This window comes from Eretmochelys imbricata, chromosome 3 (assembly GCF_965152235.1).
Source record: "Eretmochelys imbricata isolate rEreImb1 chromosome 3, rEreImb1.hap1, whole genome shotgun sequence".
Taxonomy (NCBI): Eukaryota; Metazoa; Chordata; order Testudines; family Cheloniidae; genus Eretmochelys; species Eretmochelys imbricata.
Window position 1 is genome coordinate 149,880,906 of NC_135574.1, and position 24,116 is coordinate 149,905,021.

A 24,116-nucleotide genomic window follows, 5' to 3' on the forward strand; every position below is an offset into this window, starting at 1 on the left:
GTCTGCCGTTGCTCTGACGGAGGGAGGGGCGCCTGACAACACGGCTTACAGGGTTGGCTTCAGGGAGCTAAAATCAACAAAGGGGCTGACTTTACATCAAGGAGTATTTCAGGCAGGGCTTCACGGAGGGTTCCAATAAGAAATGGTGCACCTAAGTTATTGTTCTTATTGGAACAAGGAGGTTAGCCTGGCCTCTGATTGATACATGGCTAGATTTACCTCGCTGCACCTTCTCTGTGAGTGACTGCAGTGTGACCTAGAGGAATGAGTCCCCTAGACGGGGGAGAGGGGGAAGCAAATGAGTACAAAACAAATCTGGTCTATTTCTTGTTTTGATCCACTCCATCTATCTTTTACATCTTTGGCTGGCAGCAGACGGTGCAGAAGGACTGCATGCCATCCACATCTCATGGCTGCTCGGTAGAAGATGGTACAGTACGACTGCTAGCCATCCTCATCTCTTGCCTGCCCGGCAGAAGATGGTATAGTACGACTGCTAGCAATCCGTATCGCCTGCCTGCTCACCATAAGACGGTTCAATAGGACTGACTGCAGGACTAAAGAGAATGACCTGGTCAAGTCACTCCAAATTTAGTCCCTGCGCCCATGTCTGCCCAGGCGCTCCCAGCCGATGTGGCCAGGAGCACCTCGGACACGACAAGAACGGCTACCAGTCGTACTGCACCGTCTGCTGCCAGAAGGCAATGGGTTGCTGCTACTGTGTAGCAATGCCGTACCGCGTCTGCCAGCACCCAGGAGACATACGGTGACGGTTACCTGAGCGGGCTCCATGCTTGTCGTGGTATGGCGTCTGCACAGGTAACTCAGGAAAAAAGGCGCGAAACAATTGTCTGCCCTTGCTTTCACGGAGGGAGGGAGGGAACGGGGGCCTGACGATATGTACCCAGAACCACCCGCGACAATGTTTTAGCCCCATCAGGCATTGGGATCTCAACCCAGAATTCCAATGGGCAGCGGAAACTGTGGGATAGCTATCCACAGTGCAACGCTCTGGAAGTCGACTCTAGCCTCGGTACGGTGGAAGCGCTCCGCCGAGTTAATGCACTTAATGCACTTAGAGCATTTTCTGTGGGGACACGCACACTCGAATATATAAAACCGATTTCTAAAAAAACGACTTCTATAAATTCAACCTTATTCCGTAGTGTAGACATACCCATAGTTCCTAAATTTTTTAAAAATGTATTACTTTATTATTAGGCTCTATGCCATTGTGTAGTCAGGCTGGTTTCAATCCACTGCGTATCTCCCCTGCTGGTTGGTAGACCAGGAAAACCATTCTGAGAAATCCCCGGGACTGAGTCAGCACATCAGATTGAAAAGTATTCTGGGTTCAAACACTGTGCCTCCTGTAATGGCAGAAAGAGAAGTTACTTAGCCAGATTTCCCACTCCCCACAAACTTCTTTGGAGTCTATATAATGGGTTCTGAATAAATGGGGAAAGGACCTAGTATGGGTCAAGGCTTCTGCTCCTCATAAAAATGAGCTATTGTTCAGCTATATGAAAAGTGGAACATGTATGTAGTAGCCCCAACAGAACTACTTTCCAGAGGCTTCTGACTAAGGTGTCAAGAATGTATATGCTCCCAAAAGTGGGGATCTGTGCTGTCCATCTATTCTAACTACAGTTATTACGGTACCAAGAGTAGTCTCTCTTTCCCCTGAGATAGCACATTGTCATCACTTAACAAATAACACATAATAATCTCCTTTGATATATTTAAATTTGTTTTATATATTTAAATTTGATATATTTAAATTTGTCAGGATCTCTAATTTTAAATAAAATTATTCTGGTGAGGAAGCTATTGTACGTGCTTGTAACATTAGAGTATTAAATTAATGTTGACAAACAAGAAAAATACAAACTTTTGTATCTGATAGATCCACTTTAAAAGACATTCTAGCAAGTGCCTTAGTCACTAGATATTTTACATTAGTGGATTTTTTAATCTTTATTTTTAATATTGAGGTAAAATTGTTTGTCTGAGGGTAGTATTTTGACATACTAGTATGTTTAGTTATGCAAAGGTAAATCAGCCACCAGAATATGATGGAGTGAAATTGACAAGGTATTTAAAAGGGATTATGCATTTCTAATTAGTCCACTGTGCCTGTAGATAGAAATTAATTATATTGTTATGTAAATGTCATGCTAATTAAGAGAGAATATTGAAGGTGTAATAAATCTGCAAAAGAAATAGGTAAGTTAACTATTTTTTATGTTTTTATTAATATTTTATAGAGTTACAACAGAAGCTGGTAGAGAAATGTTTGATTATTGACCTACAGACAATTTTTAGCTGACTGACTGCTTCACAATTCATTTTTCCTAATTGATGTCTTTAGTGCACTATGTTAACATTAGCCACAGTGGGCTAGTGATACCAGGAGCCAACAATAGCCAGGCATTGCAAATGTATTAACAAGACCTTGTGTGTATATGCATGTATATGTATGTACTTTAGTGTTTTCAAGGTTACAAAGTGCTTCTCTTCTGTAGTTGCCCTCCCTTTATTTTGAGTGCTGGACTGTGCAAACCCAATGACATTGTCAACTCTTTTGTCTTCATAGTGAGTCTTGCAATATTTGAAACCACAGCTCCTGGAGTCATATTACAAGGGAAGCTCAGCTTTCGTTTAAAAAACAAACAAACAAAAAACTCTAGAAGGCACATAAAAAGATCACAAATTCTTTAAAATCTTATGACTTCTCAGCTAGCCTCATGATTTTTATAAATGATTCCCCCTTGCCCCCAAGTACCCGCTTGCAGCTGGGTGCCCTAACACTAGGATTACCATGCTACTTCCCAACTTGGGGCCCCTAATGGCTCCATAATAGATTTTCTTGCCTCCATAATACTCCTCCTCGGGGCCAGTTTGTTACAAAAACATATAGTGACAAAAATGCATAACAAAAGTCCCCAAACAAAGTCCTTTTATTATTTCCAGTAATGTGATCCTTAAAATCCCATGACATCTAGTCTGCCGATGTAGCACATACCATGCTCTGGTGTCTTCCATCATAGCTTGGCTCTTCAGCCACCCCAGTCCTTCCAGCTGGAGTGCAACCTTGGTCTTCCCAGAAGCAACCCCCCTGCTCCCCCTGATCTTCACCAGGCAGCATCCATCACTCCCCTTGCTCTGTTAACCTCTCCTCTCAGAAAGACCAGCAAGGAGGCTCTTCTGCTGCTCTTTGGGAGGTCAACTGGCAAACCCCTCTGCAGATCTCCTGGCTTCAGCCTTCTTCAGGCCTCTGGATCCAGCTTGGAAGTCAGCAGGCAATTCCCTCTGCTGCTGTCCTGCCTTCAGCTCTCTGGCTTGAGGAGGTCAGCCAGCAAATCCCCTCTCCTGCTTTCAGCCTTGCCCCAGGAACCTCTGACAGCTTCCTTCAGGAACTTCCCACCTCCCTGATTCTCCCTGATCCTTTCTAGCCCCAGGTACTGCTCTGCCCTCTTAATTGGCCAAACTAGAGCACCTGGTCTGGCATAGGGCCCTGGGCCTGCTTCATTTAAAGGGAGAGTAATTAATAGCTTCCAGTCATTTGGATTATGCTAAGAATTGGACAACTAGAGTGTTTCATGTGCAAAGTGCATCTACTGAATGAGCATTTTGTGACCCATAGTTAAACACACCAAGCACTGATTCCAGGTACTAAGATTCTGATACTTAGAGGGACATGTTAACGTAAACCTACTTGTTGTAGTGGTTAAGTGAGGATAGTCATTTAACTTCAGTTTCCTAAACAAACTGTACTAATTTCAGCCCAGTGAAAAATACACTGCCTGTTTCAAATAGTATAAAGATCTCTGAGTTAGTTGTCAGTATTACAATGGATTCAGCATCATGGTTTCCCCATAGAATTGCAGATTCGAGCCCACCGTACACAATTATGCATGACTACTTTTAATGGTGGAACAAAAAACAGCTATAGAAGAAAGTGCTGCAAAGGGCATGCAGACTTCATCGGTTATGAGGCACTCTGGTGTATTTGCATGCAAATCCCAAGTTACTAGTTGTTGAAGCCCTACTACTATGCAATACAAAAAATCAGACCTATCTGAACATAATATCTAATGAGGCAATAAACAAACTCCTACTGCACTCCAGCAAATGCAAAAGAATGAGAAATAGTTGCAATTTATTCTGCTTTAAAAATGGCAAGTAAAAAATCCTATATTTGCCTGGGTGCTGAAAGCCCTACCTGGTGTAAATATTTTACTGTACAATAATCTTGATCTCAAAGGCTCCATCACTGTAGAAAATCAATTTTTCTTTCTATGAAAATTGAAAGAATGTAACTAAATGACATTTTTTAATGAAAAAGGTATTTCACTCGAAACCAAAGCACACTTGCATGGAATTACATCACTAGAACTGCACGCTGTTCCATGTTGTTGTTTACATGTAAACAATGGATGTGCACCGGCTCTTTAAAATGGACACTGACAAGTCAAATAGACCTAAAATTGAAGGTTTTGTATATTTCCAATAGCAAGTTTTTTTGGTATTTGTTCTAAAAATTCCTTTGCAATATAAATATCCAAAATGTTGCAACTTTGTACTAGTGTTTGTGTCAGCTTGTAAAAGGCTCTTCAAATGGTTATCAGGTCTGTTTGGGGATTCTTTCATCCCCTTTTTCCAAAACACTAGTGCATTACTTGGCATCTTGGACAATAGCATTAATAGTGTAAATTATCTGACCTCTTAACATTTTCATTTTTAATATTCTAACAAAGTCTAACACAAGTAAAGAAGCTGAATTCTTAAATGACTTGAACTTGACAGTGTCTTGTTAGATTTACATTTTGATTTACCTTGAAATCACTTTAAAGGTGACCTGTCAAGGGGGAATAAAAATTGTGCTGTTGAACTAGTTTCCACAGGTCGGCTTGAGGACACCTTGAAGGGCCAGGGAACTCAAGTGGGATCTACTTCTTCCCTCGTATGAGAGGCTGGGTTCTGAAATCTCAAAATCTTTTGAGAGCTTTGATCCTCAGTGTTTTTTCAGAAGCTTGAGTTAAACAGATGTTCAAACACAACAAGCAGAATTGTAGGTGGTCTGACTAAAAATGCCTTCCCCTCTCAGTTAGCCATGTTTCTGTCACCTTTTATAAAGCTATAATCCCATGAGTTTTTGCAATATAAACAGAGTTGGCAAGCAAAATCTGACATTTCTGTAGTAAAAACAGGTGCAATTATAACATGAGAAAAATTCAGGCTGCCTTTTTATAAAACATAAAGAAGCAAAAAGGTACAATTAGTTTCCACCGTTGGTCACTTTTACCAGTCCAGATTTGAAATGGTTTGAAAAGGGAAGACTACAATTTGTTCTAGCAACAGTGCTGATTTCAGGACACACAAATATTGGATGACTAGTAACAACTGAGGACTTCTGTACTCTGCTCAGCAGTTTGGACTACAAGTATGTGAATAGCATTGCACACCAAAGTGCTGCACTATAACTCCCATGTGGATGCTGCAGGCGCGAACAAAAGGGTTCTTAGTTTGCATTAATGTAGTGCTATTTGAAGATGAATACATTAAATGTGAACTAAACCTTTTACTTCATGTCCACACAGGGCCATTATAGTGCAGGACTTCGGTGTACATGGCAGTTCATACCTCTGTAGTCCAAACTGCCTGGCAGCATAGACATAAGCCCAGTTAACAGCACATCCCAATACTTGGGGTCAGGCTTATACTAACCCTTTGCTTTAAACTGAATTGTTGGTATTTCCATTGCCAACGTCTACTAGACCAGACTTAGTTTCAGGTTCTAGGTATGTAATATCATCCAATTATCCAAGCTACAATGTATTATTACTGTCAGTTATGCTTTCTGTCAATTTGTCTTGACTCAGCTATATGATTTTATTTGTGCTTTACGGCAACACAGTAAATATACTGAACTGGGTTGTTAGTTTAACAAGATCTCTGGAGAGCTCTTCCATGATGATGAGTGTTGAAATATGGTAGGAAGCCTAAAAGCAATTTACCACCAAACAAATACCAGATGAGTGGGCAAGAGTCCAGAACCTGAAAATAAAATTTGTCCACAAAGGTAATGTAGTATATGTTTGTGTTGAGATTATACGTAAAACCAAACTTTTGACCACTTGTGGTGATTAATGATCCCATGACACTTCTTCCATTTTTGTCAATATTATGTCTGTATAACTTCTTCCAGCAGTTTCAGCTGGATATGCTGTTCTCTCTTCCCATCCTAAATTATTGTGTAGTTTTGCTGTATGCTGTTCAATAGTATTGCATTCCACCCAAAGAAAAGTACGTTCCCATGGTGGGAGAAGTGATTTTTAGAAATGGGACAAAATCTAGGCCTGGTGAAAGTAGGTTCAACTCATTAAGTCTATGATCTTGCATCCATTTACATAACCTGCTTGTAAAGCCCTTGTGGGATGTAAAGCGCTATAGAAATATAATGCAAACCTCCTATTGACTGACTTCAGGGGAGCCAGGATTTCACCCCAAGGTCTTTTTGTGGATTAACCATAGGAGATCCCAGCTCTGTTGGAATGTAGAATCACCTTTGCCAGTGTATTTCTCTAAAGATATTTCTTACAAAATGTTTACAGCATATAAAAAAAAGTGTCATCCTAATATTTAATTGTAAGTCATATTCAGATATTAATGGGAAGGAAGGGGTGGAGGACAAAGAGCTCAATGAATACTGGACTCTCAACACCCATAAATTCCCAGGACATGTGTATGTTTCAGTACCTGTACATCCCTAGACATCACTCTGATTTGGTTTATCTGTAAGAAGATGGCAAATGCTGAGAAGTAATGTGTTTTGGGACTGACTTTATTCTCCTTTTCCAGGTGGGCCATGCACAGGTACACCTCATGTCTCGTTAGGTACACCAACCAAAAGATCCTGTGACTCTGGTAAGTTTTGCTTTCTATTCGGCTTTGCATAATATGTAGTTGTACAATTACAAGTGAGTGTAGTACGTATACCAGGAGAATAGCAGTGGAAAATAAACTTTGGTGACCTGCTGTTGAGAGTAACAGCTAAATCATTAACATGACATAACCATAGAAAAATACAAAAGTAATCCTGTTGCTTTAATCGAATTTAGATGGAACCTATGACAGTCCCACTTTGAAAGAACAGAGCAGAGTTGGTTGCACCCTTCCTAATTGACCTCACAGTACATACAAGGAGGAACTGATGTTTGCATCAGTTGAGACGGGGGGTAAACCTGATTCAGATCAGTTGTTGCAAACCCTTCCATGCCGTTGTCTCTATATTTAGGAGTAAGCACCAATATTACAGTACTGATGGCTGAATGGGGGCTATTCCTGAGCATAGTTAAGGACTCCCTCTCTTTCAGGAATTAGGGCATTCTTCTTCTTTTGTGACTCTTGCAGGAAACGTTTCTCAGTTTGTCAAAAGCTAAAACAGGACACTTCTACTATTGCCTTTTTTTCTTACGTCATCCCCCTCTTCCAGTCATAAAAGATCAAGATGTTTCTGTCCCATTTAGATGCTTCTAAACAAGAAAGTAAGTTTGCCTCTTTATCCCTTTGCCTCTGTCTTTACACAAACTAAGCTCAACTGCATATGTTTTCCTTCATACGGTAGCTGCTGTAATATTTAACTAAAATTTAGATTGAAGGGTGGTTAAATAACTTTCTGGATAGATGGTCTTGAAAATGATAGTGGAAAAGCACTATGTGAATATTAAAAATGTGATCATAATTAGCATAATGGCAAGATTACAGTTTGGCATGCCATATGGGAGAAGCAATATCTCCTTAGATTAGATTAAGGCAGATGGAACTATTAGACATGTTGCGAAATGTCCCATTAAACATTAAGATGTTTTTCCCAGTAGCTTTCTTATTCCAAGTCTATGCTAGTAATCTAGAGAGATTTTTGGTCCCTTTATTCTGGTATATTTGTCATATGCAATGTTGTTTTAGAAGCTATCAACAAAAATGCAAAGAGAACTTGCTGTTTGGGTTACCAGTCTCTCCTTTAGTATAATAGCCAATTGAGTAAAGCAGATTTGTTTTGCATTGTTTGTAGTTTTCTTATTTTCCCCAAGCCTCTTTTTGAAAATGCTTTCCGTTCACTGGTCAGGGTCTATGTGATTCAGTTGTAGTCTTTCAGTCTACTGAAGGAGTTAAAAGGTTACTTTCTAAAGAAAAAAATCATAATTACCCACAAAAATGCCAGTATTTTAAATTTCACATTTTTGTCACTATTTATGTTTTGCTTACTTTTAGCATTTCTCCTAGGTCTGACAGTGGAAATAAGCTAGTCAATTCAAGTTTAAAGTTCTCAAGTTCTTGCACAATGTGGGAAGGTCTAGCTTGCAAGCAATTCTTTTTGGGTGCAAGTAATACAGGAAATGTAGAATTTTTTTTTTAAAGCACCAGTTGTAATAATTAAAAAAAAAAATTCTAAGTTTTGTTAAAATTACTTTTTTCAAAACTTACATTTCAATCAAATTTTCTCAGTGGTGCTTGAAGAAGAAATGGCTGTTTTCTGGGGCAGTGTTTGGGAATCCAGTTAAATAAAAATATTTAATAGTAGTGTGGGTTACAAAGAGGTTTACTATATGTATATAAAGTCTTAAACTGAGCTGGGATTGAGAGGTGGGCTGATAAGGCTACTGGAGGTGAATGTTGCATATTATACTCAAGATAACTGTAGCCACATTTCAATTTGTGTGCTTGTTCCTAGGAAGTTGGTTAGTTCAGTGGATAAAAACTGTATATACTACACTTTGCATAAATACTTCCTTTTGTAAAAACCCTGCGTTTCCTCAGGTCTGAGCTTTAAAGAAGAATGTTTTGGTGTGAGTTCATCTGCATCTCTCTCCCCCACCCCAGTGTAGGTTTTCCCTTAGGTCTGCAGTATCAGTATTTGAGAGAGAAAATTAGAAATTTGACCTACTTATGTAATATGCTGGCTCCCATCAAGAGAATATTAAGGAAGACATAAACCTTTCACATTTTATTAGCATTTAGTGTAACCATTGAAGAAAGATCAAAACAATAAATCTGTCAAGACAAGGAAAAAGTGTTTTTTAAAAGAATAGTTTTTACCCTGTGCACTTGTCAGCTTGGATTCTGGAGCAGCCCTCTGACAAAAAGTCACATTATGACACCAAATAGTGTTTTTCTCCCTTTGTCAGAATTGATGGTCTGGTTGTAAAAGTATTTATATTCTGAAGTGTGTCCAAAGGACAAGGATTATGATAGAAAAGAATGAAAAGTCTAAGAATGACTAGCTGGGGCGAGGCCTTAAAGGTTTTGAAGAGCCAGACGTGTGAGAATGTTGTAGAAAAGATGTTGGGCTCTGGCCTGCTGAGTGGTTTTTTATGTATCTTAATTTGTCTTTTATTGGTTAGAATTCATGTCCAGATTAATGGCTGACATTATTGCAGTAAAGCTTTTTTAACTCAGGTTGGCATCCTTACTCCATTTATACTCGTGCCTTTGTCATGAAAGTACAGTATTAAATAGCATAAAAGGATTTTATTGCTCTTCTGCTATATGACTCTAAGACTGAATATGTAAATCATAACAGCTGGATTTTAAAGCATTTTCATACAGTTTAGAGATTTTCTGGAAAGGTCAGTGAAACTCCTTGAATGCACTCTGCTAATTCTTAATTGTGCTTGAAAAAGAGAGTGCAGTAGAAACAGATCAGTTGCAATAATGATACAAACAATCCACAGAGTTTATCCATATAGTTGTGCCTTACTCCACTTCTCATGGGAGGTCATGGAAACGAAGGATTTTCATGTCATATAAAGATATGTGTGCACGTCATTTGTAATTTTGTCTTGGTGCTAACATATCAGAACTTTATTTTGCATGTCAGGTGGTACTTTTATGGTCCAGAGTTTCAGTTTTAGGAGTATGCTGTATGCTTCTCCTTGTTTGGGGCTCAATCCTACGAGGTGCTGAGCCTCTAACACTGATCTTTAAATTTAGGCATGTGCTTAAGTGTTTTGCTAGATCAGTGCCAAAATGCTCAGCCCCTTGCAGGATTGAGCCCATATTGCCTAAGATGACAACCTTTTGGGAACTGCTAGCACAGACAGTATGGAAATACCAGTCAAATGAATGGCTCCTTGGCTTTGGCTGTGGCTGAAACTTCCTTTTTATGATCACTTTTTATCATCCCTTACACGTCTAGTAAGGACAAAAAGCTCTGGTCTACCATTAATTAGATATTCTATTGCTCTGCAGTGGTAAAGTGTCTGAGCTAACAATATAAAAAAGGTTAGTGACGGATTTTTTTATTATAAAAACAACTTTGAGAGGTTTTTGTTGTTGTTCCAATTGACCTTTTGAGGTGCTCTTTAAGGTGCTCTTTAGTGTTTGACTGTTGGAGGGCACTGTGTTAGCAATCCAACCTTCCTAGAGCCTTCTCACCAGAAGGAATAGGATGCTAGAACAGCCACAGAGCTGCGTTATAAATCTCCCAGCCCTGGCAATTATAGTGCCCATTAGAGACACTTTTTTACCCGGCTCAGTTCTTGGCTATACTAATAAAACAGCGCATCAAGCAAGGCTGTAAATAAAAGTTATTACCTAATAGGTGAGCGCTGAAGTGGAACGGACGGGAGCTGAGGCATGGAGGCCTTATTACTGCTCATCAGCAATTATAAACAGGATAAAGTGTCTGGGACTTGCACTGATGCAGTGAGGGCTAATAGAGGCTGGAAGATGACACTGTACCATGATCGAATGATGTATGTTGATGGGTTTTTACTGCCTCATCTTGCTGCCTATTTCTGAGATGAGTTGTATTATCTGTTCCATACTCCCATATCTATCTGGATAGACAGATCAGTTTCCTTTGTTGCCAGAAGGTGGTCTGACGTTTGCTGCACGTATACGTTTGCATTAGTTTCGGAAACTGGTATCTAAGAGCATTTTGAAAACCCTTTTATGATTATTGTAGATTAAGATCCTAATTGTAAATACTGTAATCGGCATGTGAACAGTTTTAAGGGCCTACTGCTGCAATTTTAGGATGTTGTTTCAGCATCACTATAAGCATATTCTTGCTTAATTTTGACCTACAAGTAAACTGATTTCAGAACTGCTACCCACATTTTGTGGCTGACCATTTCATCTGAATCCTCTTCTAGACTAAATGATGCACTGTCTGAACTGGATTCCTAACCAGTGTAGTTGAAGTCCCAAAGAGATGAGTTGTATCTTAACCTATATTGTACTAGTAGGTAAAATGATTCCCAACAATGGTGCTAATGTGCAAACAGCAGCTGACACTGCGTGAGAGCTTATGTACACAAACATTTAGTTCATGGTAAGCTGGGGTGTAAATCTACCCCTCACATGCCTGCCATGTGCTAAGTGTCCATGTGGTAACTGTTGCCACACACTAAAAGTTCCCTAGTGCGCTTTGATCTACTCCCATTTCAAAGTGGGAAAGATCAAAATGCACTAGGGAACTTTTAGTCAATGGCAGGATACTGAGGGGTACGTTTACACCCTAGCTCACTGCAAACTATTCATGAAGAGAAGCCCTGAGTTATGGAAACAAACTGTGGCTTTTACTGCAAAGCTTTTAAAGAGCATGTAAACACCTGATACTTAACAATATCCAGAAAAAAAAGCCTTTTTTCTGATCTTCCATCATTCACCTCCATTGAAATCTCATAAACCTTTATGACTGGTGATCTCTTCAGAAAAGCCACAGAGGAAATATAATGCCATTGAAATTAGCCTTCAAACTAGAGGATCCTGAAAAGACGTTTGCCAGCAGCCTGATACTTCAGGTACTAGTTGCTCACGCTGTTTGTTCCTGGGCTATGAAAAACATTTAGAAATGTTTCAGAGTAGCAGCCATGTTAGTCTGTATCTGCAAAAAGAAAAGGACTACTTGTGGCACCTTAGAGACTAACAAATTTTGTTAACATTTAGAAATGAAAACACATGGTAGCAAGTCAGAACATTCTGGCATTCCTCTCTTCTCTACCCAGAAATACACACACTGGAAGTGTTTCTAGAACACATGCGGATAATCTCCATTCCAGAAAGAGCTCCTCTTTCTTATCAAGCCATCACAGCTACCCATTAAGGATGCTGGTGAGAGAGAAATTGATCAGCATGTAGGCAGTGGTCTCGGCACACCAGAAGCCTAACCATTGTCGAGTTTTTTGTAAGCAGTATGGCAAAGAAGAGTTCTGATGAGAGATTTGATTGATGATAATGAGGTGGCTTTGTGGCTGTTTATGGGGAGTACCTCGTAAGTGTGATGGGCATAATGGGAGAAAGCATGAAGATGGTTGTTTGGAAATTTAACAAGTGGTGATGATGGCTGGCATCATGGGCCAATTGGAGGTGGGAGTCAATATTTTGATACCGATTGAGAGAGAAGTAGGGAGATAGGCCATGAAAGGCCTTGAGAGTGAAGACAAGCAACTTATGTTTGATGACATGGAGAAGGGGGAGCCAGTGGAGGGATGCAAAGAGAGGGGTGACACGGTCAAAGCGATGGGCTAGGACAGTGATACTCAGACTGAGGGTCGTGAGCAGCAAGTGGCTCTTCAGTGTGTCTTCTGCAGCTCATTGCAGCACTTGATATTAAATACTGTGTGATTTAATCTATTAACCAGTCAGGATGCTTTTACTATGTTATTAAGTAGTTGTAGTTGATAAAATAATAATACTTTCGGTCATTCTGCTGTGAGAATTATATATATAAATATTTCCTGTCATACTGTTTAAATATAAATATGTAATATTTGAGTAAATGAAACAATGAATTCACTCTACTGTCGCCCTTTTGGATAATGTCGATTGCTAATTTGACTCCTGAACCACTGAGGTCGGAGTATCACTGGGTTAGGAGAATGGCCTTTGCAGCAGCAATCTACATGGACGTGAGCAGGGCAACATTGCTTTTGTCAAGGCCAGAGAAAAGGATTGTTCAGTGATTGAGACGTGTTGCTGGTTTTCCCCCTTCTAGATCATTTATTAAAGGTAGGACTAATGCATACTGCACCTCACTAAACATCTGCCCCACCTCTACATTGCCATTTCCCATTACGCTTTTTATCGTCCTTTAGGCCTTCTTCAATCCATGTGACAGGAGTCCTGTCCAAGTCTGCGTGAATGAAGTTTGTAAGATTTTGAGACTATCAAATTTTTCACTTATACTCCAGATATGACATCATCTTTCTGTGAAATGATATTGTGATTAAAAAATCATTCCTCAGATCCCTTGAGAAAGAGGAGTGGACATTACCCAATAAATTTAAATGTTACTGTTAAAATCAGAGAATTTAAACTTACAGCACTTTGTCATGGGGGATTTCATATTGAGATTAATTGTCTGAACAGTCAGTGCCTCTGTGGGTTCAGTTAACTAGCCTTCCACTATAGCTGTATAATTATTTTTAAAGAATACACATGTATACTGGTATAAAAGCTTATTTGGCCTTATGCTCCCCGCAGTTCTGAATTCTCTGTTTCATTACCAGTATCCACCCACTGACTTTCAGAAAGCTATTCCCAAATAGCAGAACTACAGCTCAGAATTTTAAATAAACCACATCTCCATTTATTCAAGGGACAGGGAAATTAGAGTTGCATGTCATGCATTTCCCACCTATACCCCTTTTCCAAAACTTATTAAAAATATATATTAGTACAAGATAGGGGTAGCTGAGGGCTTGCTTTTACTTCAGATTGGGCTAATTTGTCTTGGCTGCCTTAGCAGGGCAAAATAAAGAATGTAGCAAAGAATCCTTGACTCGTTAACTTGAACACAGCCAATATCCGATTGAAAAAATCCGTCAGGGACTTTGCTACTGTCAGCCTGAAGGGGCTGAGTTGATTTCACCACAGAGTGCTACAGTTATTAAGCAGTGGCTTGATTATCTGTCCAGATCTGTAATAACTCTCTTACCAGTGGGCTTAAAAAATATTGAGAAATATAGCTCTTTATCATTTTCAGTGAGCTATTTTAGTGTGCTAGAGTATATTTTTTTACCAGTTCAATATTAAGTAACTATCCTGGAACCATTAGAAAACGTGACACTTATCTCTTGCTTCTTCTAGTACTGTGTTTAAATTTAAAGTGTATACAACATAGAAGGTAATTGCTGTACTTCTAACATGGGGACAGTGTCCCAAAGGTTTTATCTTACTCTTGGGTAAAGCCTCAAAATCTAAGTTTAGACATTTCAGACAGCAGCAGAGACCTCCAGGTAAAGCTTTTTACTGTTTTCCATTTAGGAATTAATTTGCAGTGAAACCCTTTAAAATGTACAGATATAATCTTGGAGTCTTCTGTAAATCTGTTTAACGGAAGTACGAGGCTTATTAATTCCTTGAATGGAAGGGATGGGAAGTAGCAGATATTGTGTTGAGCCTTAATGATAGGGGTCCCTCTAACTACATGCTTCATATGCGGGGTATTCTCTTTCTCCAATTTCTGTAATCAAATTATGTGAAGTGTACAATTCTCAAGGTTTACTCTGCTGCTCTCTGTACGTTCTACAGTCTGACTTAAAAATTGTCCCATTTTCTAATAAGATACGCAAAAAAGCATCTACAATGTAAACCTCCCCTTTTTCCCAATCGTACTCCCACAAACTTAGCATATCAAATGTAATCTGAAGGGAGCAACTAAAGACTGAACTAAGACCCTGCAACACTTGAATAAAGAACCAGGAGTGAAACAAGTCAAAACAAGGTCCATATGTGTATTCCCTGAACTTCAGTTTCATTGTTCTACTTCTCCTCCAGCACAGAACTGGGCACTTCATCATAAATCAGTGTTGATGCTTCCCAAGTCTCTCTCTTCAAAATGGAGTATACGTTTTTCAGCTAAAGCTTGATTTTTGTTTTACTGCAGATATCTGTAAGTGTAAGCTATCTACACACCACAGCAAAGTCTGCTTCTTTTCCTAAGGATAGTGCCCCAAAAAACAAAGTGATCCAGAGAGAATGTGATTTTAAGATAATGCTGATTGGAAATTAAAGTAGTTGGAAAACAAATCAGCAATTTAATTTCAGAATCTACTCTCAAATGCATTAAGTAGAATATTTATCAAAATAGAAGAGTTTATACATTTTTATTCTTTACATTAATGACACAGCGACTCATGGAGTGACAGTCTCTCATTGCAAGATTACTATCATTAGGGACATGTCACCTATTCTATAGATATTCACAAACCATATTTTGAAGAGACAATGCAGAAAGTGTTTTGCTCAGTAGCAATCAGGATAGCTTTTCACAGCTCCTCCTTTGCTGCATCTGTGGTTTTGCCTTGGAAATCCTTTGATATTCCAATATCAATCGGATGCATTCGGTGGATGCAACTGATGAAGTGAGCTGTAGCTCATGAAAGCTTACGCTCAAATAAATTGGTTAGTCTCTAAGGTGCCACAAGTCCTCCTTTTCTTTTTGCGAATACAGACTAACACGGCTGCTACTCTGAAGCATACAACTCAGTATTTTGAGGCAGGAAGGAGCTGCCTGTTTATATAAACTTGAGAGCATTCGCAGAATTGTAATGTTACAGCTTGCCTACCCATTCTTTCCAATTAGTACAACATTTGAGTAGTTCAATAAATATGGGATTTCTCCCAGTGACTTCAAAGGGAAGCAGTTAGGCCACTGCTGACACTTTTCAAAGTTCCCATGTTATATGTACAATGTTGATTCGTGATTTTGTACTACACAAGCTGAATAACCCTGAGTCCTATTTCTATATAGAATTGTTGACTGGAAGGGATGTTGAGAGGTCTTCTAGTCCAGTCCTCTGCCCTCAAGGCAGTATTAAGTATTATCTAGACCAGGGATAGGCAAACTTTTTGGCCTGAGGGCCACATCTGGATATGGAAATTGAATGGCGGGCCATGAATGCTCACAAAATTGGGGGTTGGGGTGTGGGAGGGTGGGAGGGCTCCGGCTGGGGTTGCGGGCTCTGGGGTGGGGCCAGAAATGAGGACTTCAGGGTGTGGGAGGGGGCTCCGGGCTGGGCGTTGGCATGCGGGGGGCAGAGGTGAGGGCTCTGGGTTGGGGCTGGGGATGAGGGATTGGGGGTGCAGGAGGTGTTCATGGCTGGGACTGAGGGGTTTGGAGGGCAGTAGGGGGATCGGGGCAGGGGGTTGGGGAACAGGAGGAGGTCGGGGTGCAGGCTCCGGATGGCACTTATCTCAAGAGGCTCCCAGAAGCAGTGGCATGTCTCCCCTCTGGCTCCTACACAGCGGTGTTGCCAGGCGGTTCTGCAGGCTGCCCCATCCGCAAGCCCCTGTAGCTCCCATTGCCCGTGATACCTGGGCAGGGATAGGAGGCAGCGTGTGGAGCCCCCTGGCTGCCCCTACACATAGGAGCCGGAGGAGGGACAATGCCGCTGCTTCTGGGAGCCGCAGCACACGCGGAGCAGGACAAGCCCCCAACCCCATTCCCTGACAGGAACTCGAGGGCCGGATTAAAACATCTCCAGGGCCATAGTTTGCCCACCCCTGATCTAGACCATCGCTAGCAGGTGTTTGTCTATCCTGCTCTTAAAAACCTCCAATTATGGAGATTCCATAACCTCCATAGGCAGTTTATTCCAGTGCTTAACTACCCTGAAAGGAAGTGTTTTTTCTAATGTCCAACCTAAACTGTCCTTGCTGCAGTTTAAGCGCATTGCTTCTTGTCCTCTTCTCAGAGGTTAACAATCATATGCATATGTAAATATGCTTAGGTCTTACAGTGATTGGTTCTCTTTAAATACTACAGATGGATGGGATGCACGTGATATATATGTGATTGCATCCAATTGCTTTTCAGAACACCCCACCGTTTTACTTGTATGACCTCATCCCGTTCCTTACTTGATCACTTTACTCGAGTCTCTGCTCTGCCTCTTCTCTGACCTCTCTACTTTTGTCTACACTTGTCCTGCCCTACCTATTTTGAACACTTTCCATGACACAGTTCATTCCCATTCCTTAAACCTCAATAGCACCCCTCCTTTTAGCTGAACTTTCTATAAACTATTTTGTGACCTAGTGTGTTGTGGAATTTCTATTTTTTAGAAGGGTTTCAATGTTTTTGAGCACGAAAGTTCTAATTTTTATGAATGGAAAAGAAAACCTCCTACAGGTTATTTTTATCATTTTTTCATTGGCATCTATAAAACGTTTTTGGGAAGCTAATAGTTCAGTTTTACCGCAAAGAAAGTATTACTACTAGCCTTCCAAAAGCTGAGGAGATGTCACTCTATGCTTTGCCGATAAGCTGAATGTAAGAATCATATGGCATTCAGTTTCCCAGCTGTAACAACTTCCTTTAACCTCCCTGGATTACCATGGAATTTCTACACTGGATAAATTGCCCAGATCTATCAAGGGTCATCACAAACCCAGCATGGTACCTGCCAATCACTGGTTGTTACTATAGGTGCATGGGTTTGCAGCTGGCAGCTGTTTTTAGACAAGCATCTCCGCTGCTTGCACCTGTAACAGACAACAGACAGCTGGTGCTAGACTGAATGTTTGAGAAGGCTCTCCATCTTCCTCCACATTCATAAACTGAGCAGCTATTTTGGGCTCTAGAGGTTTGCAGTGTCCTTTCTGTCAGGTGATTTGGAAAGTGAGACAGTAATTCAGACTATTTTTGCTTATAAACAAGGTCAATCTTTTCTTCAACTAGCAACAATTCAGGTGGCCATTGCCTTATAACACATTTAACCTAACTGAAATCCCTCTATTAATCCATCAAAGGAGCTCTGTAATGCAGGTGCCTGACTACATTTGAACATGCATATTAACTGAATCAATTGGGTGTGTAAGTAACAATATGTAAGAAATTAACATTCCCAGATAAAGACAGGCATGACACTAATGGAAGTACATGATGGGCTAGGGGAGAATGCCTCCTACCACCAAACAAACTGTAGTGCAGGAGCCCTCTGTAAGATGGCACAATTGTTCAACGACAGTAGTAAGCAAACCAGTTTGACAAGATTTATTAGCATTTAAAGGACTACCATGAAGTAAAAAAAAAAAAAAAAATTCCAGTTTTACTAATCATACCTTAGATTAATATTTCAAGAGTTTTAAATACCTAGTTTAGTTTTCACTTGTGCTGTTTACTACCTTCATTTCATTCATCTTGGATAGTGGAGTTAGATTGGTATGTTTCATTTCATGAGAGAGATGGTAGCAACCTCATTAAATTACATTCTACTACAGTATGCTTCTTTTCTCACTCAGGGGATGGGGATGAGGCAAAGCAAACTGCTGAAAGTTTGGAGGGAGGGAGGAATGAAGGAATCTGCGGTGTACACTTCCCCCCCCCCTTTTGGGTTTGTCTTCTTTCCATTTCCCCTCTACAAATTGTCATCCTCTTATGATTGCCTTGAGAAGCTTACAATCTACATTTAAAAGGTAATGTCCTTATCTTCCTATTTGTCTACAGAGCACAGTGGAAACTAGTGACCCTATGTACATAAATTGTTTGTATATATTTTAAAAAAACAAAAATATTAAGGTTTCAAAATTAAGTACTTAAGAGTTAAAAAGATTCAAGATCATGCACATAACCTTAATTCTGCCCCATGTGCACGTGAATTCATTACTTCTGAATTTAATAATCACATATTCTCAAACATACCATACTATTTTAGCTATGCCTGCATAGCATTTTGCATTGTATTTCCATTCACACATACGTATACTATTTTCATTGTCATAAAAGTCTAGCATGCCATTGATTTAGACTTGTATAAAAAAAGTCTTTTTCTGTTAAGTATCTTAATTTAGTCAGCAGCCAAAGACTGCACATTTTCCTCCCAGCCAGCTACACAACCTTCTTTTCTTCTGACTTGAAGGACCTAAAGGATGTTAGCAAGGCTCATTTACCTAAGGTTGTAGGAAAAAGTGTATTTGAAAATCAGTCCATAAAAATGCAGATTGACAAGCAGTTATAATTAAAATGACATATTGCAGCTGCAACTTTGCTATATTCTGATGAGAGCTTAACCATGTATCTTTGGCTTGGTCTATACTAGGAATTTACTTCAGTATAGCTTGTGTCTCTGAGGTGTGAAAAATCCACACCCCTAAGAGATGTAGTTACACTGATCTGACCCCCCCAGTGTGGACCAGCAAGGTCAACTGAATTCTTCCATCACCCTAGCCACCGAAGAGGTGCGTTACCCATGCTGACGGTAGGTACCTCCTGTTGGTGTAAGTAGTGTCCACTGTGAAGTGCTAAAGTGGTGCAGGTGCAGTGGTGCAGCTCTGCCACTGTAGCATTTTAAGTGGAGACAAGTCCTTAAAGTCACTGAAATAGAGATTTGGGGGGTTTGGGGGAGGTTTCCTAGGTAAAAAAAAATTATTGAAGTAGAATTGTTTGGTTAGATTGTTTGTAACTTGTCCTGGGACCCACCTAAGAAGAGGCAATTCTTGATTTAGTCTTAAGTGAAGCACAGGATCTGGTCCAGGAGGTGAATATGGCTGAACTGCATAGTAATGGCGAACACAATGTAATTAAGTTTAACATCCTTGTAGGGGCGAAAGTGTCAAGGAATCCCATCACAGTAGCATTTAGCTTCAAAAAGGGGAACTACTGAAAACTGAGGAAACTAGTTAAATGGAAATTAAATGGAACAGTTACAAGGGTGAAATGCCTGCAAGCTGCATGGAGACTATTTAAAAAAACACCATAACAGGCTCAAACTATATTTATACCCCAAATAATAATTTAAAAAAAAAACAGTAAGAAGACAAAAAAAAAATGTTTTCATGGCTAAACAACAGAGTAAAAGTGGAGGTTAGAGGCAAAAACATACTGTAGAAAAACTGGAAGTCAGATCCAAGTGAGGAAAATAGAAATGAGCATAAGCTCTGGCAAGTCAAGTGTAAATAAAAGTATAACAAGGCAGGCCCAGAAAGAATTTGAAGAGCAACTAGCTAAGGACACAGAAACTGACAGCCCAAAAAAAAAAAAAGTACAGCAGAAGCAGGAAGCCTGCCTAACAGTCAGTGGGGCCACTGGATGATCAAGGTGCTTAAGAAGCACTCAAGGAAGACAAGGCTGTTTTTTGTTTGTTTGTTTTGTTTTTTTTTTTTTTTTTTTTTTTTTTTTTTTGGAGTGTTAATGCCAAGCTTTTATTCAATGCCCGTTACAGACTTTGGAGGGGCTGGGTGTTGGGGAAAAAGTTAAATGAATTCTTTGCATCAGTCTCCCCTACAGAGGATGTGGGGAAAATTTCTACACCTGAACCATTCTTTTAGGTGACAGATCCAAGGAAATGTCCCAGCTTGAGGGGTCAGTATTGGAGATTTTGGAATAAATTGATAAATTAAACAGTAATAAGTCACCAGGACCAGATGATGTTCACCCAAGAGTTTTGAAGGAACTCAAATATGAAATTGCAGAACTACTAACTGTGCTATTAACCTAACACTTAAATCACACTCTGTAGAGATGATTGGAGGGTAGCTAATGTAACAGCTGTTTTAAAGAAGGCTCCAGAGACAATCCTAGCAATTACAGGCCAGTAAGTCCAACTTCAGTACCAGGCAAATCGGTTGAAACTACTGTAAAGAACAAAATTATCAGACACATAGATGAACACAATATGTTGAGTCAACACAGCTTTTGTAAAGGGAAATCATGCCTCACCAATCTATGGAACTCTTTGAGGGAGTCAGCAATCATGTTGATATAGTGTACTTGGATTTTCAGACAGCCTTTGACAAGGTCTCTAACCAAAGGCTCTTAAGCAAAGTGTAAGCAGTTAGGAAAGGTCCTCTCATGGATCATGGTGAAAAGATCTAATAGTCAGTTTTCATATTGGAAAAAGGTTACTAGTGGGGTCCTCCAATGATCTGCATTGAGACCAGTGCTGTTCAACATATTCATATATGATCTGGAAAATGGGGTGAACAGTGAGGTGGCAAAACTTGCAGATGATACAAAATTACTCAAGATAGTTAAGCCTGAAGCTGACTGTGAAAAGTGACAAACAGATCTCACAAGACTGGGTAACAAAATGGCAGACGAAATTCAGTGTTTCTAAGTGCAAAGTAATTTACATTGGAAAACATAATCCCAACTATACATACAAAATGATGGAGTCTAAATTAGCTGTTACCACTGAAAAGGTGGTAATGTTAGGAACCATTAGGAAAGGGATAGATAATAAGACTGTAAATATCATCATGCCAATATGTAAATCCATGATACGGCTACATCTTGAATACTGTGTGCAGTTCTTGTTGCCCTATCTCAAAAAAGATATATTAGAATTGGAAACGGTGAAGAGAAGGGCAACAAAAATGAGAAGGGGTATGGAACAGCTTCCATATAAGGAGTGATTAAAAAGACTGCGGCTGTTTGTTTGGTAAAGAGATGACTAACGGGGGATATGATGGAGGTCTACAAAACCATTAATAGCGTGGAGAAAGTGAAAAGGCAAGTGTTGTTTACCTCTTCACATAACACAAGAACCAGGGGTCACCCAATGCAATTAATAGGCAGCATGTTTAAAACAAACAAAGGGAAGTACTGTCACGGAGTCCCCAGGCGATGCTCTCGAACTGCTCCCTACGAAGCCAGGCAGGACTCTGGTGAAGTCTCCTCTCTGTGAGCAGACTTTCTGCAGGGCAAGAAGCTCACACCTTATCCCACCACCTAGAGACTTAAGAAATGCCTAGGGGAAACTGAGGCACCCCTACAGTATTCAGAGGAAACATTAAGAACAGTCCCACTTCGTCACAAGTACTACTTCACGTAGTCAACCTGTGGAACTCCTTGCCAGGGGATGATGTGAAGGCCAAAAGTATAAATAGGTTCAAAAAAGAATTACATACATTCATGGAGGATAGGTCCATCAGTGGCTGTTAGCATGTAACCCCATACTCCAGGTATTCCTAAATCTCCAACTGTCAGAAGCATCTGGCACTGGCCACTGTCAAAGACTGGATACTGGACTACATGGACCATTCATCTTACCAAGTGTGGCCATTTTTATACTATGAGAACATCCTGTCCCAATCGCTGTATAAGGCAGGTGTGGGCAAACTTTTTGGCCTGAGGGCCACATCGGGGTTGCAAAACGGTATGGGGGGCCGGGTGGGGAAGGCTGTGTCTCCCTAAACAGCCTGGCCCCTGCCTCATCGCACTTCCTGTCCCCTGACTTCCCGCCTCAGAACCCCCGACCCATCCAACCGCCCCTGCTCCTTGTCCCCTGACCGCCCCCTCCTGGGACCCTCGCCTCCTATCCAACCCCCCCTACTCCCTGTCTGCCCTGACCCCTATCCACACCTCTGCCCCCGACAGGACCCCCGGGATCCCCGAACCATCCAATCCCCCCCTCCCCACTCCTTGTCCCCTGACTGCCCCCTCCCAGGACTCCCACCCAACCCCCCCCGTCTCCTGACCCCCTCTGCCCCCCTAACCTCTGCCACATCCAACCATCCCCTGTCCCGACTGTCCCCCAGGACCTCCTGCCCCTTATCCAACCCCCCGCCCCCTTACCATGCTGCTCAGAGCAGCAGGACAGGCTTATTGGAAAGCCTGGGAGGTAGGAGGGCGCAAGCCGCGCTATACAGCGGCATTGCTGCGGGAGAGGGAGGACAGCGGGGGAGGGAGCTCAGGGGCCGAGCAGGACGGTCCCGCGGGCCGTAGTTTGCCCACCCCTGGTATAAGGTGTGGAGGGAGAGATTCCCTCCTGCAAAGTTTAAGCCGTGTAGCTTTTACAGACTAGGCAGTGAATGAAAGGGCTCTGATAAATTTTTCACTGTGCTGCAGTTAGCCATTCACACATGAAGTGCAGCCTTCTGTAGTTTCCCTCCTGTTGAGCCTAGTGAGAGAAGGTCCTTTTCAAAATGTGCTGCGCAGAGTGATTTGTATCAGGTTTGGTCACATCAAACCAATTTTCACAATTAAACTCAGTCTCAGCTAATTGCCAGTGAAAACTATTTCCCTTTTGAAATTTTGGGTTTTTTAACCCCACCTTTTTTAGTGCTAAAGCAATTTAAAATTAGATCACCATTTTTTATAATGGAGGAATTTTTTCCCCTTACTCTAAACAGATTAATTTTGAGCCAAACTTAGTTAAACAAAGTCCCTCACATTCATAAAGAGTGAAGCCTAGAAATTTCAGCCCAAAAGATGAGTTTCACAAAGCTTATAAACAATAAAAACTGGGGTGGTTTGAATGAAAACTTGAAGTAAGTTTAAATATAGCAGTTCCTGTCACTCCTGCTATAATAAATAAGGTTTCATTTTCAGGTCAGTTTTGACCCAGTCCCCTCAATAACTTCTACATTTAAAAAAAACCTCTTCTGCCTGAAATTTTGCATATGTGATCTCCTGACAGATTTGGGCAGGGAGAGGGTTAGGAGAGGGTCAGAATTTGAAGTGGATTTGTCCAACTGTTTGAAAGGTGTGTCAAAAGACGTATTTTACTTTTGGAAAGTCTTCTAACAATTATTTAATTGTGTATCTAAAACAGCTTGGTATAGGAATTCCAAACTTGTTGCATTCAGTAGGACTCAGGACAAATGCATGTTGAACTGTTTTGTAGTTAATGTAAAAGTTATTTGTTGTTTCTGGGTGCTATCCAAAATCTCCAGAATGGTAATTTTCATGAGGAGTTCTCTATTTTATTCACTCCACAGAAACAGAAGAGGATGCATAACAGAGTTTTTGAGTTCTGCAGGGATTCCTGGAGAGTCTGAAAACATTAAGTTGTACAGGAACTCTCTATATAAGTTTCACTACATCAAGTTTTTTTTAAAATCTTTCCCCCCAAAAAACCCCTAATCAAGTTCTCAAAGTTCTAAAGCGAGAGGTTATAAACAGATATTAATGTGAATAATAATGCTAGAATACTGTAGTAACCTCAGAAAACAAATACTTAACAGGATGGGAAATTGGACTGTTCTATTAATATAGATGGAATAAAAGTGTCAAAGATTTTAACACGCTCCTATCACTGTCCAATGTTAAACACCGTTAAACAGGATTTGGGGTTTGGTATACAGAGACCTCAGCCTGCTTAGTACCATGACAAACACAACATTAAAAATTTACTTTAATCATTTATTAAAGATACAGA

General features: G+C 40.5%; 1 protein-coding gene across 1 annotated transcript in view; it reads left to right on the forward strand.

The window, feature by feature from the left end:
- ZFAND3 (zinc finger AN1-type containing 3) overlaps positions 1-24,116 on the forward strand; it is a 244,140-nt gene that overhangs the window by 178,936 nt on the left and 41,088 nt on the right. The window contains exon 5 of the mRNA XM_077813609.1: positions 6,865-6,930. Coding sequence (XP_077669735.1) covers positions 6,865-6,930 — 66 coding nt within the window. The remainder of the gene's footprint in view (positions 1-6,864; positions 6,931-24,116) is intronic.